This window comes from Alternaria dauci, chromosome 2 (genome assembly GCF_042100115.1).
Source record: "Alternaria dauci strain A2016 chromosome 2, whole genome shotgun sequence".
Lineage (NCBI taxonomy): Eukaryota > Fungi > Ascomycota > Dothideomycetes > Pleosporales > Pleosporaceae > Alternaria > Alternaria dauci.
Genome location: NC_091273.1, coordinates 3,320,225 through 3,336,340, shown reverse-complemented (window position 1 = coordinate 3,336,340; position 16,116 = coordinate 3,320,225). Strand labels below are relative to the sequence as shown.

The 16,116-nt window shown below is 51.2% G+C and overlaps 6 protein-coding genes across 6 annotated transcripts; all 6 read left to right on the top strand.

Annotated features, from left to right (window-relative positions):
* Positions 1 to 217: 217 nt before the first annotated feature.
* Positions 218 to 1,324, top strand: ACET3X_003127 (uncharacterized protein; the record flags this gene model as incomplete). The annotated part of the gene is made up of 1 exon (XM_069448368.1): positions 218 to 1,324. One exon carries the CDS (start codon positions 218 to 220, stop codon positions 1,322 to 1,324), a length of 1,107 nt encoding a protein of 368 aa, XP_069309674.1.
* Positions 1,325 to 2,592: 1,268 nt separating this feature from the next.
* ACET3X_003126 (uncharacterized protein) lies at positions 2,593 to 4,954 on the top strand (the record flags this gene model as incomplete). Its single annotated transcript, XM_069448367.1, has 3 exons — positions 2,593 to 2,829; positions 2,901 to 4,810; positions 4,864 to 4,954. The coding sequence occupies 3 exons, from the start codon at positions 2,593 to 2,595 to the stop codon at positions 4,952 to 4,954; spliced, it is 2,238 nt and encodes a 745-aa protein (XP_069309673.1).
* Positions 4,955 to 5,538: 584 nt separating this feature from the next.
* ACET3X_003125 (uncharacterized protein) lies at positions 5,539 to 6,531 on the top strand (the record flags this gene model as incomplete). Its single annotated transcript, XM_069448366.1, has 1 exon — positions 5,539 to 6,531. The coding sequence occupies one exon, from the start codon at positions 5,539 to 5,541 to the stop codon at positions 6,529 to 6,531; it is 993 nt and encodes a 330-aa protein (XP_069309672.1).
* Positions 6,532 to 7,144: 613 nt separating this feature from the next.
* On the top strand, positions 7,145 to 8,169 carry ACET3X_003124 (uncharacterized protein; the record flags this gene model as incomplete). The annotated part of the gene is made up of 3 exons (XM_069448365.1): positions 7,145 to 7,318; positions 7,371 to 7,442; positions 7,498 to 8,169. The coding sequence occupies 3 exons, from the start codon at positions 7,145 to 7,147 to the stop codon at positions 8,167 to 8,169; spliced, it is 918 nt and encodes a 305-aa protein (XP_069309671.1).
* Positions 8,170 to 8,681: 512 nt separating this feature from the next.
* On the top strand, positions 8,682 to 10,424 carry ACET3X_003123 (uncharacterized protein; the record flags this gene model as incomplete). The annotated part of the gene is made up of 2 exons (XM_069448364.1): positions 8,682 to 8,994; positions 9,058 to 10,424. The coding sequence occupies 2 exons, from the start codon at positions 8,682 to 8,684 to the stop codon at positions 10,422 to 10,424; spliced, it is 1,680 nt and encodes a 559-aa protein (XP_069309670.1).
* A 2,820-nt stretch (positions 10,425 to 13,244) lies between these two features.
* ACET3X_003122 (uncharacterized protein) lies at positions 13,245 to 14,099 on the top strand (the record flags this gene model as incomplete). Its single annotated transcript, XM_069448363.1, has 3 exons — positions 13,245 to 13,477; positions 13,534 to 13,708; positions 13,773 to 14,099. 3 exons carry the CDS (start codon positions 13,245 to 13,247, stop codon positions 14,097 to 14,099), a joined length of 735 nt encoding a protein of 244 aa, XP_069309669.1.
* Between the last annotated feature and the right edge of the window lie 2,017 nt (positions 14,100 to 16,116).

The following is a 16,116-nucleotide window of genomic DNA, read 5'->3' as shown; positions in this document are numbered from 1 at the left end:
GCGAGCACTCCGGCCATAACTCGACTGCTTGCTGCTACATAAACACCGGCTCCTCTTCACCGCGAGCCAAGAGATTGCTAGTTTGCCAAACAAAGAAAAACAACAACAACGTCATTGTCTGTGTTTCTTTGACGCTGTCGCTCCGACGTCAGCCCGCTGACCCGTGTTTCACTTACCGTGATTCGTGACGCGAAGGAAGCAGAGTCAATCAAACATCATGCAGGCCGTCATGGCGCAACCCCCACAAACTTCTGCCTACGGCGCTGTTCCTGTCCGCCGCAAGCCCATAGCAAACCCCGGCATCTCGGTGCGCCCCCCACAGCATCAGTACCACAACGACGGCCAACTAGGACATTCACGAACACGCACAACCAGCTCAGGCATCTTCCCCGCTGCATCGCCCACCACAAGCACCATGAACTCGCAATATCCAACCCAGTACCAGAGCAGTCTCCGCCGCACGCCCACGTCGTCGACCAGCTCTACCACAGGCACCCCGAACCGCTCCAACAGTGGCGCTCTTCGTCGCTCCTCATCCACACGTTCCGGCGGTAGCTCGCCCACGTCCTACGTTGCCCTGATGCGAAAACAAAAGGCTACCGTCTGGTGCGACAGGGCCCAGTATGAAGACCCGCGCATGCTCGCACAGCAACGGCAGGCCAAGATGCGGGCAAACATGGAAGTAGCAGGCGGTCCACACCACGTCCCACCGCGAAGTGCCTCGGGAGGATCTAGCATGACCGGCGGTGTGCGGTCAAAGATCGGGCGCCACCACGGTCTACCAAAAGCGTCGTTGTATGCACCAGTCACCTACGCAGGGTCAGGCGTGCCCATGCGCCTGAGTGCTTCCGAGGTCGACGAAGGTGACGACGAAGACGCGGGCTCACTCAAGAACGGCCAATATCACCACCGCACAGGCTCAGGCCGCTCCTCGCTCGGTTCAGGGCGCCGCATATCCTACGCCAACCCCGCTGGCCGCATATCCTCCAACAGCACGCCCCCGCAGAACTCGTCGCCCGACGGCGAACTTGCCGACCTCAAGGAAGAACCCACCCCCTCCCCCGCCGAATACGACGTCAACGCGCCCAACGACAATAGCTACTTCCAGCACACCAAAACGAATACAAGCACAGGCAGTGGCAGCAGTGGCGAACGCAATTTCGGTGACATGGGGCAATTGCCAGCGCCTGGAATGCTGAAACCACCCGCCACAACGGATAAGAAGGGCAGTAAGGATGACCTGGTGCGGAGGGGTAGCGTAGACGAGCGGACCATGACCATGGGGACAAGGTTGTTCGTCGCAAACCCCGATCTGAGTGATTGATCACGTTTGCCCACCAGGGGCGGATGGACGAGAGGCTACTTTTTCTACGATACCCGAAACAACGATTTTTATTCCGCCACCACTACCGTACACAATTACCGCATACTCCCGACCGTATTGTTTTCACAGGAGCCACGAATCACCACTTTCCCCCCTGTTTGAAATCTCAATGCATGTTTAGCATTTCACGGCCCTTTGCTTTGGCATATTTCAAGCGTACTATGGTGTTTTCATATCTGGACGGCACATGCATTTTTCCCTTTGTTGCTCATGTCTCATTGTTGGAGTGGCTCTCGGTCTTGGGCGTGCAGAGCGACTGCCCTGGAGGTTCTCGCTCATCCGATACATAACGCGTAGTACCTGTACATACCAACCACATCATACCCGCCGCCAACTGAATGCGAGGATTGAATAAACGCGCAATCAATGATTGACACTGCTCATCTCCACACTTTCCTTGTCACCATCGTCAATGTCGTCATTGTCTACACATTATCTTCCATCTTTCGTCATACATGAAGATCTTCATCTCTCCTCCGCATACACGCCGAGCGTCTATCCAATCCGACTCTACGTATGTGGCCAAGCCATGGCTCCATGCTGCACTCACTCACCGTCAATCCAACCCTTCGGTCTCGGATGCTTCCATGTCCCGCGAATAGGAAGATTAGTGATCTGTGCGTCGTGCTGCGCGCCCAAGTTTGAAAGGGGGCGGGAATGCAAGCCTCGTGCGAGCCGAGCGGTCAACTTTTTCGCCGATCGTGCGCTTCGCCGCGGGAGTGCCTGCCAAGACCGATTCCCGCTGTTGAGTCAGGGGCGATGCCAGGTGGGAATGGCTGTGTGCGTAACGAGATTTGTGGTATTTGTGATGTTTGAGCAGGTTTGAGGACAAGTAAGGGATGCTTGGATAATAGTCGTGTGTGGCTTTGCAGCGACTTCAGGGTTCCATGGTGGTGGATTACAGGGATGCGATGATGCTTATATCGATATCAGGGTCTGAAGATTATGTGAGATGCAAAAGTTGACGCGCGCAAACAACGTTTACATGTACGCGGATTGAAAGCAGACATCATTAAGTCCAATCTACTCGCGCGGGTATGCAGTCATGCAGTATGCAGGTGATTGGCACGATCGTTCTCGCCTCTGATGGCGCGTTCTGCCAAGACACCCGTCTCGCCGCACAAGGCGCATGCCAGTTCCATCACGTCTTTACCCATGAACGCAGCGTGTAGGACGACGTTCAGAACCGCGCGGATCCAACACACATAATGCCGCATGCCATTGAGAAGAGCAATGGCGTTACGAAGCGCGGAGCGGCGCAAAAGATACTGAACGACGCCGTAGGCGTGACGAAGAACAAGGAGGGCCACGAGAAGACCGACTACACAAGATGGAGGTTGAAGGACGACCGGGGATGTCAGACATGGCATTATCTCACAAGCGACAAGGAGCTGCAGGCGTGGCCGCAGAGCACAGCGGATAAATATTTCCTAGGCCTCGATACGGTGAGTTGGTGCCTGTTCCAGTTGTCACTTGCCAATCCAGACAGAACCTTTTGGGCTGATTCAACATACAGGAACGACCTACCCTGAAACCTGCAAAGACACCCCTCGAAGCTGCACACAACGGTCTCGAGTTCTTCTCCCAGCTCCAGCTCCCACCCGGAAATTGGGCTTGTGAATATGGCGGTCCCATGTTTCTGCTACCCGGCCTTGTGATCACCTGGTATGTCACCGAGACACCTATACCAGCGTCGCATGCGATCGAGATCAAGAACTACCTCTTTGCGCGGGCCAACCCGGAGGACGGTGGCTGGGGGCTACACATCGAGGGCGAGAGCACCGTGTTCGGAACCGCCATGAACTATACTGTGCTTAGGCTTCTGGGCGTAGATGCAGAAGAGCCTCGGATGCGGAAAGCGCGAGACACGCTCTGGAAACTGGGCGGTGCGCTCAATGCACCGCATTGGGCAAAATTCTGGTTGAGCGTGCTGGGTGTGACGGAGTGGGATATAGTCAATCCTTGTCCACCTGAGCTATGGCTGCTACCGGATTGGGTACCCATTGCACCTTGGAGATGGTGGATACACATGCGACAGGTCTTTCTGCCCATGTCGTATCTCTACTCCAAGAGGTGGTCGTATCCCCTGAACGATCTTACACGCCAATTGCGCGCCGAGCTGTTGATGCGGCCGTTTGACACGATCAATTTCGGTGCGCACCGGAACACTATCGCCTCTACGGATAACTATCATGACAAGTCATGGATGCTCAAATTTTTGTTCTGGTTCTTGGCTGTTATATGGTTCCCATACCTTCGACCCACCTGGATGATCAAGCGTGCGGAAGAACACGTGTGGTGGCTTATTGAGACCGAGGATAAGAACACCGATTTTGCAAACCTTGGTCCTGTAAACGGACCCATGAATACATTGGTTGCATACATCAGAGAAGGACCTGACTGCCATGCCGTTCGCGAGCATCTCAAAACGCTTCCGGAGTTCCTTTGGGTCAAGGATGAGGGTATGCTCATGAACGGCACAAACGGTGTGCAAACATGGGATACTGCGTTCCTGATCCAAGCCGTTGAATCATGCGGCTGGTCAAAAAACAACAAGTGGAAACACATGCTCACAAAGAGTCTCGAGTTCCTGGAAGATCAGCAGATTCTTGAAGAAACCAGAGACCAGCACGCATGCTATCGTCAACAACGCAAAGGTGCCTGGGGTTTTAGTACACGGAAGCAAGGATACACCGTCAGCGACTGCACATCTGAAGGCCTCAAGAGCACACTCATCCTGCAGAACGGCAACGAATTTCCCGAACTTATCAACGAACGCCGCATAAAAGACGCTATTGACGTCTTGCTTACCATGCAAAACGCGTCGGGTGGCTGTGCTTCTTACGAGCCGACACGAGGCAGTGTTCTTCTGGAGCACCTTAATGCAGCAGAGGTCTTTGACAACATCATGATAGAATACGATTACCCCGAATGCACGACCGCCGTCGTAACTGCACTTCACATGTTCCAAAACTATTACCCCGACTACCGCGCTGCAGAAATTTCTGCATTCCGGGACCGCGCCGTAGCCTATATCAGAGCTGCCCAACGCCCTGACGGCTCTTGGTATGGTAGCTGGGGCATCTGCTTTACCTACGCCGGCATGTTCGCTCTCGAATCACTCAAGTGCTCTGGTGAACAATACGAGAACTCTGAGCGTGTAAGACGGGCATGCCAGTTCTTCTTAGACAAGCAGATGGAGGATGGAGGCTGGGGCGAGACATACAAGAGCTGCGAGAACGGTGTCTGGGATCAGCATCCACAAAGTCAGGTTGTGCAAACTGCTTGGGTGATTATCGCAATGATTGAGGGCGGCTTCCCGCATAAGGAACCATTGGAGAGGGCTGTCAAGCTCATTATGAAGAGGCAGCAAGCCAACGGAGAGTGGCTGCAGGAAGCGATCGAGGGAGTGTTCAACAAGTCTTGGTAAGTTGACTGACCTTGGTGGCTGGTTAGAATGGTGGCTAACTTTATGACAGTATGATCTCGTATCCAAACTACAAGTTCATCTTCCCAATTAAGGCGCTGGGTATGTATGCTGAGCGCTTCGGAGATGATGCGTTATTTTAAAATAGTTCGCGCGAGCTATTTGCTGCCATGAGGAATTGGGATAGAGGTAATCACTACTACATAGTGGAAGGACACTGTATACGTCTATTCAGTAATACTAATATCACGAAACACTTCTTACTACTATTGAGGAAGTATCATCGATTCAATACAGTCCAATCACGGACATGGCATCAGCTTCTGCAGTTGACACTATATGTTCGCTGGTATATCTGCGGTGCAGCGCCGCGACGTCTTCTCCACAGCAGCACATCTTGCATAACAAACTTCAGTAATACCCCTCGGAGGCATGACAGAGAACGCGAGTCAAGACTCGCTTACAAAGAACTTCCCTGAAGTAGCACTTCGCGCTCTAGCGTCCGATCCTTGGTGTTTTCTCTCTGCGCCCACAAACAATACCACAACACTGCGAGCAGCCGCTCAGGGCACGCAGACAACAAACCACTCCAGTACTCACTGCCGCGAGTAAACAGGTACATACATATTTAACAAGATATCTGGCAGGTCTCTAAGAACGCTGTAATCAACTTGTCAAGCTAAGTTCTCGGGGGTAGCAAACTGATAAAAAGACAGAGTTCAGGAAAATGGATGGGGCGTACACGACCTGGCGAGAGGGTCGCGATCTTCCGCTTCAGCAGACGGCTCGTCATGACAGCGCTCCCACAGACGATGGAGCTGCCAACAAGGTTGAAGATCAAGCCGGTAGCACTCCTAGTCAGAGATGGGGCAAACGCAGTCGAAGACGCGGTCGCGGGCGCGGCAAAAACAGGGGTCAGCAAGAATCAACTCCTGCTCGTCGAGATCAGACCCAGGAAACTGCCAAGTTGTCGCCCACTATTCCAGCCGAACGCGAGGCTGCCACGATCCACTTCTGGACTAATGTGACACCCGCGACGCTCTTTGGTTTCTCTTCCAACGCCGAGATTCTCGCAACCAATGTTGGCAATGAGACACGAAATCGATCCGCCGCTGAACCTCTCCTCCACACCGACCAATACCGAGAAGTCCACCGTCCGATAGAGGAAGGTGAAAGTCCATTCGACCCTGATATGCCTTGCCCACGGGCTACAGCGATACTAGGTGGGTTTGTCGAAATGTATCAGGATGTCGGCAAGAAGAGAAAAGACTGGGTTACAGAGAGGTATATCTTTGCCGGTGAGGATGAAGAGCGAGTTGTGAACGAAGAAGAAGGAAGGGACCAGGTCAACAACAATCCGACAAGGGACCAGATTGGGGATCGGAAAGAGCTCATACCCAACGAAATGAAGAAGGGTGAGTGGTACGACAAAAAGCTTCGAAAAGACGCTGCCAGAGACGCGAAGAGAGCCGCGAAAAGGGAAGCTCTTGACAAAGGTGGACTTTCTTCCTTCGGCAGCAACCTTGTGGGTAATGGCCGCGATCGGAGGCCTCCTAGCGACATTGAAGCTGGCAGTGCTGGCTACGATCACGGCGGCTTCCAGGACATGAGGGATTTCTACACCAAACCGGCTCCTGGGTTCAAGAAATTCGACCCTGACGCCAGGATTTTTGAGGCTGGAGGCGGACGAGGTGCGAAAATGAATCTGAGGACGAAATGAGTCAAGTTTTGGGCACGCCAGGGCACGCCATCTATGAGCGATTATTGGCAATGACCTCGATAGCTGGGAAAAAGGAAACGGAAATCGATGATTGGGCTTTACGAACAAGTGTGTTGTATACAACGGCAAGAGCACGGTTATAGCACGGTAGTGGGCGTATACTGTTGGGGTTTTGTAGGTCAGATAGATTATTGCAGACTCTTGCCATGTGCGCGTGCAAGTCTATATGAGCAGAACTAGAGAGTACCAGCTGACGTTGCCAAACGTTTCATCATCCCGACTTGTCTTGTTGGCCAGGTATCGCTGTGGCTAAGGCGCTGGGCAGTACGCCTGGGTGAGTAATCCCCCCACATCCTTGCACTAACGATGCATCAAGCTATTACCCCACTTTCGGTCTCCATCTTAACTTCCTTCGTCCAACATACGTGCTTTCTCAGCTTACTCTCTCGTTACTCATCCGATGAAGCTTTCTGCTGTCACGTAGTGCTCTCCGCGTCAACGGCTGTGAGAACAGCCTAAGCAAGATGTGCTATATAAAAAAGCAGTACCTACTGCTAGATAGGATGTCACGATTGCAGACCGGCACTTCACGCGAATGCTCCGACGTTTCAACATGACCAAGCTCATCACCGTGTTCGGCTCTACCGGCAACCAGGGCGGTTCTGTCGTGCAAGCCATCTTGGATCACCCGCAGTTGAGCAAAGAGTGGAAGGTGCGCGGAATTACAAGGAATCCGGATAAACCCGATGCGCAAGCCATGGTAGCAAGGGGTGTCGAGATGGTCGCGGTGAGTCTTTTGATTCGAATATTGTGGATCAAATGGGAACTGATTGTACTAGGCAAACCTTAACAGCAAGGAGTCGATTTTGACAGCTATTGCCGGGTCTGACGCGGTATTTGGCGTAACTAACGTACTACTCACTCTCATTCATCTCTCTTGCCGTCCGTCCCTAACATTCATCATAGTACTGGGAGAAGGCATCACTCACCCACGAGGTCCAACAGGGCCGCAATTTAACAGACGCCTGCATCGAAGCAAATGTGCCACACCTAATCTGGTCTTCTCTACCCCACGTCTCAAAGATCACTGACGGAAAACTGCCGAACCTACATCACTTTGACAGCAAAGCCATGGTTGAGGAATACATTAAGGAAGCTGGCCAACCAGCCTCTTTCGTTCTACCAGGATATTTCATGACAAACGTCCCTGGGTCTATCAGACCGAGTCAAGATGGCGGCGCATACACGTTGTCTTTGCTTTTCCACCCCGATACACAGATTCCAATGCTGGACGTCCCCACCGACTTTGGGAAGTTTGTAGCTTCATGTCTCGCTGATCCAGAAGCTACCATTGGCAAACACGTGCTCGCTGCAAGTGTATGGGTCACGCCTCTCGATGTTTGTGCAGCTGTGGCGAGCGTCACGGGGAAGAGTTGTGAGTTCAAGGAGATTGCAGATGAAGAGTGGAAAAATGGGCAGGAGTTGTTGGAGAACATGATTATGATCAAGGAATGGGCATACTATGGACCTGGGGCAAGTGAGGGCGTGAAGTGGAGTCAAGAGACTGTTAGCAGAGTGGGTGGATGGAAAGAGTTTGGTAATTTTGAGGCGTTCCTTCGAAGGAGTGTTTTTAGATGATCGAGATGGGTACTTTTTGTAAGAGAACCTCTCTTTGGTCAGACGTGAGTCCCTAGTTATATCGCCGGGGTACGAGCACTATCAGTCAGTTGGCCTTCCAGTCTTCCTAAGCCACTTGGTCTACATTGTTTTGTACTTGACTATCTGCTCTCCTGTCGCTATTCGGTGAGACATCCTGGCTTCTACTTGCAGTATACGGTGGAGTCATACCATCTGGGTAATGTGGCAGCCAATGGCACAAGAGCGGATATGTCATTTGTGGCTGATGGCTCTAGCATGCAGGTAGTGTGGCTGCACTTCTAGCACCGGTAAATCTCACGAAATCCTCTGTTCGGTGGGAACTACCCCGCTGGAGCAGCCCCGCAGTTCCACTTGCTGTATATCTAGGTAACGAGCGCTCAGAAGGAACGTTTGTGGCTGCCTACCTAAGCTCTGCGTACTGTCTTTTGTTTCATACCTAGGTATTATTGCATACATCAACAGGTTCTCCAAACCGGAGGTCATTATCCACCATGACTTCTACTTCATCAATTCCGTACCTCCGAAAGTATGGAGATACCAAGCAACTTATCGTTGACGGCAAGCCGTACCTGATGTTGGGCGGGGAGCTGCAGAATTCTTCGCTTTCGTCTGCCGAATACATGAGTGAGATCTGGCCTAAAATGGTTGCAACGAATGTCAACACTCTTCTTGGGTCCGTCAGTTGGGAGATGATCGAGCCTGAAGAGGGCAAGTTCAACTTTGAAGAGCTGGATAAGGTCATATTGGATGCACGAAGATACGGCTTACATCTAATCTTGTTATGGTTCGGATCATTTAAGAACGGTGGGTCGACATCTACAGGTATCCTCGCAACCTGTTCCTATATACTGATGAGATAATTACTAGGTAGATCGACCTATACACCATCATGGGTGAAAACAAACCCGAAACGCTTCCCGCGCGCCGAACTTCGAAGGGCCGGAGGAGTGATTGAGATCGCGGATGTCTTGTCTCTGTTCCACAAGCAGAATGTTGAAGCAGATGCAAAGGCGTTTGGAAAGCTGCTTGATCACGTCAAAGAGGTGGATGAAAATTACAGTACCGTGTTGATGGTGCAAGTCGAGAACGAAGTCGGTCTTCTGTTCGACAGCCGGGACGGAAGTGAAGAGGCTAACAAGATCTTCTCTGGAACAGTACCTGCAGAACTTATTCAATTTTTGAGCAATGACTATGACCAACTACACGCGGATCTCAAGGCCAACCTCCAGACTTTCGTCGCGCGATCGAAGCCGCAGTCTGGTACTTGGGAAGAAGTTTTTGGCGTCGGTTGCAGGACTGACGAGCTCTTTATGGCATACCATTACGCACACTACGTCAATCGTGTAGCAGCGGCTGGGAAATCTGAATACCCACTTCCGTTATACACCAACGTATGGCAGAACTATGCTGGGGAGGATGCTGACAACGATACTCCTATTGTCGTTGGCGGAGGTGGGGAGCCAGGTGATTATCCTTCTGGAGGTGCGACAAGCAACGTCCTTGATATTTGGCTACGATTTGCGCCAGACCTCGAATTCATTGCGCCGGACATCTACCTTAACGAGTATACTAGTCTATGCGCGAAGTATCGGCATGGTGACAATACACTTTTCATTCCTGAGCAGCGAAGAGATGAGTACGGCGTTCGTCGCATTTGGATAGCCTACGGAACGTTTCAAGCTTTGTTGGCCAGCCCGTTTGGCATCGACACTCTAGAGCCAGAGAACAATCCTTATACAAAACACTACAGGCTCTTATCCCAGGTCTCTCAAATTGTCCTGGAAGCGCAACGAAATCCGGGCTCGTCTGTTGGCTTCTGTTTTGATGAGATGATCGGCGATAGAGATCCATCTAAATCCATCAAGCAAAGTTTCGGCGACTGGGACATCACTGTGGAGCGCTCTTTCGTCTTTGGCAAACCTGGAACCGGCAGTGGCATGGTCATACATCGTGGCGGAGCGAATTTTCTACTTGTTGGCTGGGGATTTCAGGTGATGTGTCGATCGACAAAGGCCGACACAAAGTTCAACGGCATCCTAAGGAATGAAGAGAAGACTGTGGATGACATAGCGGCAGGCACGTTACGAACACTAAGAACGTTGGGTGGCGATGAGACGAGAAGCGGAGCAAACGCGATGATGCCAAATGAAGATCCTGACTATGGAGGATTTCCTATTGCTATAACAATTCCGGCCCGAACTGGTATCGCTGAGGTTGAATTTTACTCTTTTTGAGCTTCATTGCTGAAAGCAGAAGGTCCATTCGGTTAAAGAATAAAAAGGAGAGACCACCACCACGCACCAAAGAGGGTTAGTTGGGCGCCTGAACGGTAGTGCAGCACCTTAAGATTGCGAAGGATCTTTGCGCCACGGTTTATAACACGACAAAGCGCGGCTTGTTGTCACATCACGATATTGACGGAATTTTCCGGGGGTTCGAATACTTCTAACCTGTCATAAAAGTCATAAAAAACGATGTCACGATATTCTTGTCATGCAGCAGCAGTTCTAGCTGTCTGCCGCTCAGCCTTTGCTCAGATTACGCCAACGGCCGTTGCTTCCTTCACACCCACGTCATCTGCGGAAACCCAAACACCAACATCAAGCATTCCGACTTTCGAAATCGACATTTTATTCCCTCGCGCAAATGAAACATACAACTATACCTCATCATTGCCTATCGTGTTCGCCTTCCAGAACCTTACCGCGGCTACCGAACTCGGTCCGTTTAAGTTCACATGGGATATCATGCCGTGGGGCAGCATCGAGAATCCCATCCCAGGGGGGGTGATTGAGGATTCATGGGACAGGATATTTACCTCAGAAAACGTATCGACATTTACCAACACCGATGGATCACCGTACATCTTGACCAACTACACTAATCCAATGGAATGGGATCATGTCCCATTCTACGGAGGCACTGCATATGCGTTGCAGTGGTACATCCAATGGCAAGATATAGATGCCCAGTGTGATCACCCCAGGCCTGTCATTACTTCGGAAGTGCTTTTTACGCTCCTTCCCGTACTACCTGGCGATTGGAGTGCTCCTAACGCAGATGCGCTCGGAAATGTCACCGACAAGTGTGGGCGGCTGGGCAATTTCGCTATGGTTCACGCGAGCGATTCAGACGTCTGTTCACTGGATCAATTGCGGTTAAAAGAGGGTGGAAATCCATGCGCCATCAAGCCTGATGGACCTATGGTCAGCAGCATATCTAGCGTCGTAAAAAGTCTGTCTGCTTCACAAAGTCTGGCTGCTGCTGCAACGCCAACTACTACTGAGTGGCCTGCCTCATCAAACGCTGCCATCGCAACAGATGTATCAGTACATCCAGCACTCGCTGCAGCCTTGTTTCTTGGTGGATGGGAGATGTGGTCGCTGTAACGTCGGAACAGCATGTCCGGGTGTAATTGAGTTCTCGAATCTTCACATCGTTTCTTCGTGGATACGTTACTGGCGCATACCTTTTCAGTAATCACAATGTTCGTGAACATGCATCGAGGACGGACACGCCGCCACACCTACCTATGTAGTCACAAATGAGCAGGAGTCACAAATGATGATATAAAACACCTTATTGAAAAGGGTTTAGGAGCATTGGGAAGGGCTGAACAACAAATTTGCTTGGTCGCACTAGAGACGCGGAACTGAACACAAAAGGCAACCTTCGGTTGGGGTCTAGAATCGGTACCTGGCTAAGCTACACGTATTCTAGAATTGCTCGGCTGAGTTGTTGAAGCAGCATGAACGGGCCTGTGTCAAAGGGCCGACGTGAGCGAACCCTGAAAACGAGCTAGCAATAGCACGCCGTAGCGCGAAATCGTGCTGCACGTCATGTCACGACACCCTAGTATGGCATTTACGGAATCTACCATTCGCGCTGAAATCCAGTCGCTGCAGACAGGACAAGTGTTAGATTTCGTGGGTTATGTGCTGCTGCCGGCAAGACCGACGCGATTCAACACTGCCTCTTTCTTGAAACTCTGATACTTGGCGCCTGTAGGGGTTCAAAACTTGTTTCATTATGCCTTCAATGCACCTCTAGGAGCGGTTTTGGTAGGGTGGTCTGTGCAATACAACACCATCTGACCAGCTCTAGCCCTTTTGCAGATCGTGACTTTTCCAATGCGGGCTAGAGGTGGCTCCTTACAGACTTCGGTTACTAGCCGACCTAATTTCGGCCCAGCAAGCTGAGTTAACTTGTTGCAGCGGAATCTCCCCAAGTCTAGCAATGGCTTCAATCCAGATTGGATCAGACCATTGTCGCAAGCCAAGACAGCGCGTACCTAGGTATCCATGTACCTTGGTGACCTTGGAACTCATCTCACCGCAATGCAAGCCGCCAAGAGTCAAGGACTTGGTTGAGGACCTGATATGTCCATTTTTTCTGGCGTTCATGAAGTCCTTGTTGCTAAGACCATCCCGAGGTCTCTATTCACGCTCTACATGGCCTGCATGAAAATGATCTCTGGAGTTTGGCCTGCGGTTTGACGTTATCATGTTGGACTTATGATTAAAAGACTGTCATGGCTTGATTCGTCTGGTACGCTTCTCAGCCGGTACATCGTATCGCGTATGTTCTGAGAAGGTGTGGCGCCGATACGCCGGCACCTGTCTGCCCTAGGGAGCAGGTTATCCACGAGTGCCAAGCATCTTACTACTTTAGCTACAAAGGCATAGTAGTATCGTGTTGCACGACCGTGGTGCACGTGTTCTCGTAAAGAGACTAGTTCTCAGACTCCCCACGCTTTGTGGACCCCGTACGGTGATATCTCGATGCATTATGGGTGCATTCTCACCAAGACCTTTAACACCGAGTAGCTAGGTAATGTCACCGAATGGTATCGTATCACCGACGTACTATTGTGAGATGACAGCAGGGTATCTTGAACTGTGCAGAAGCTCTGGATATAAAAGACACCACGAAGCCCTTCATATTCTAAACACAGCTTTCCACAGATCGCAGCAACACAGTCCTTACATCAGTACACACTCTCTGCCTCTTTGCTCGCCGTTCGCTCTATCACCTGGACACTCCTCGTTTACAAGATGCATCTTACTACGATCTTTTCTGCCTTTGCAGCAGTATCAGGCGTCCTAGCAGCTCCCACTGCATCTCAGCTCGATGCTCGCGCTGTAGTCCCGCACGACTCCCTCAACCCAATCCAAACCCGCCTGCAAGAAGGAGCGATTGGTCGTGCCATCCTAAGGTTCCAGCCCTTGCTTCACATTGCTCACGGCTGCCAGCCCTACACTGCAGTTGATGACCGTGGCAACACCAGGTAAGCTTATGAAACAATGCACTCATATTCCAAGCGCTCACACATCTTGTTCAAAGTGGAGGTCTCCAGGATACTGGCAACGTCAGCGCTGGATGCCGTGACCAAAACAAGGGCCAAACCTATGCTCGTGCAGCATGGCACAGGGGCAAGTTCGCTATCATGTATGCATGGTACTGGCCCAAGGACCAGCCAGCCGCTGGCAACGTCGTAGGCGGCCATCGCCATGACTGGGTAAGTTGTGACTGTTCAAAATACATTTGAGACATTTGCTGACTTTGTGTCTATGCATTCACAGGAGAGCGTTGTCGTCTGGCTTGACAACCCAGCGAATACCAATCCTCGGATTCTTGGCGCCGCTGCGTCCGGCCATGGCGGATTCAAGCCAACCACAAGCCCCCCCACCCAGGGCAACAACGTCAAAGTAGAGTACTTTGTCGAATTTCCCTACAACCACGCTACCCAGTTTACCAACACTGTCGGTCGCACCTACTGGATCAACGACTGGGATACTATGCCCAACGCTGCTAAGCAGGCTCTTACCCCCAGTACCCTGTTCAGGGACGCAAACGTGCCTTTCAGGCCTGACGTTTTCTTTAGCAACTTGGACAAGGCTTTTGTCTAGGTGTTCCATCGCCACCATTGTCGAAGAGCATATATATGCGTGTCCACAACCATACCTAGGTACCTATTCCTGTGTGGGTGTTCGATCTGGACGGGGATTTCCAAGTTTTACTATGTGGTATTTTCCTAATTTTTGCTTCTTTACATCGTCACCTAGGTACTACTAAAAGCTTTGCATGTACTTACATGTGTTTTCTTTGCTTTAGAAGATAGAAAAACCTAGTTAGAGATGCGCGGGATATATTTCGCTTTTGGAATAGATTGTGATTTTGGAGTTGCGCGGAATAAATTTTGCTTTACTCAACAACTTGCCATATTCTTGTGATGCCCATGGTACCTACCCCCTCTTATGCCGCCCAAGTAAGAATAGCTAGTTATCTGCCTGTCGAGGGTGGTGATGAGCCGCAGACGGTGTTCTCAAGGAGTGATCGTGAGTATGAGGTCTAGGAAGTGGGAAAGTTACATCTACCTAGGTACTATTGATGCTTGAAAGACAGCAGTGAGGGCATTGAGAGTACCAAAGGTCAGAGGTAACGTATGATTGAATGATGAAGCTGCAGTCGAATCAGCAACAGAATAGTGGATAACAATCTGACAAAGCCAGACTCAACTATTCACAATCGGCTCGTCGATGGCGCTTTGATGGGTGCCTCTTTCTGAAAGCGGAAGCAGGTCGAAGAGTGGAGGTTGTGCGTCAGCCAATCAAATGTCCTCGGTTCAGGCAGCAACGTGAGAGAATTCGGATATATGATGACCGAATCTCATTTCGAGGACGCGTCTGCATCACTTTGTACCCTAGCTTTTATTGTAGAGCATTTGAACATGTCTCCACTTCAGGTTGCGCAGACCTCGTCGCCTCTCCTTAGGCTCCCGGCTGAGGTCCGCATCACCATATACGAGCTTCTAGACCTTCCGCCCATCGACAACGAACAGTGTTGCGGACTGATCCTTTCATGTCGCCAAGCAAAGCACGAGTGCGAAGGAGTGTCGATTCGCACGACAAAAGCGTGGCTCCTGGCGTACAAGCGGGACGTCCTCTCACAGTCCGAGCTAGGAGTTCGCATTCTGCTACCTGTCGCAACACGAACACCTGTTAGCATGCATGCCAAGTTTCACACCCTGCGAAATTTGACACTGGTAGTTCCTGGTCACAGAATCCATGAACTCGCCAGAATGGACCCACGTTTCTTCGCAACTTTCCGACCTTTGAACGCCATCTTCGGCTTATGGTTAGACTGCTTAACCTTGCACTTCTCGGGCTCGTTGAGAAGGAACAGTCAACATGTCAGGATGTTTACGCATATTAGCAAAACCTTCAGACGCCTGTTCTTCGTTCTGGAGACTGGTCTCACGTATGCGCACGATCCTGTCGGTCAGAGTGCTGATCTCAAGCTAAACAAATACGGTTCGATGGTAAAGCACTGGCGGCCACAACCAGCCTTCATCAAGAAGCTAGTAGTTTCATGGGATTTGACAGAGGAGGGGTTGCGTAGCGGAGATCTGGTAGCGGTAGATGGCCACTGCAGAAAGCGAGCAACAGCGGCTTGTCCCGGATTGCGAAGGTACCACGTCGTCGGCGAAGATGGCCTCCTTGGGTCAGAATCGAGAGAGTCATTTTGTCGATTCCGCCCTTCGGACCTCGAAAATCGTATGGCGGGCCCAGATGGCGAGCACAAAAAGAAATGTCTCAAATGTGGGATTCACGGTTGGGAGTACCGTCGCTACATCCGAGGGATGCCAGCGGATGATGACGAACGCTGGCTGTGAACGCCCTCGCGAAAACAGCACGATAACAAACTTGAAGATGTATGGAAGACTTGAAGCTGTGCTTGTTGAAGCTCGAAGATCCCGTTAGGAGCCGCGCGATCTGGGCGATCCAGGGGCGCCCACTAAAACCCAAACAAGTAACAAGCGATGCGGGCTTATCAGGAACAATCAAACCCCATTGAACAATCATTGCTACGGCTTGCGTGTCTACGTCATGTTTAGACGTATTGCCGGACTCCGGATGAAAAGCC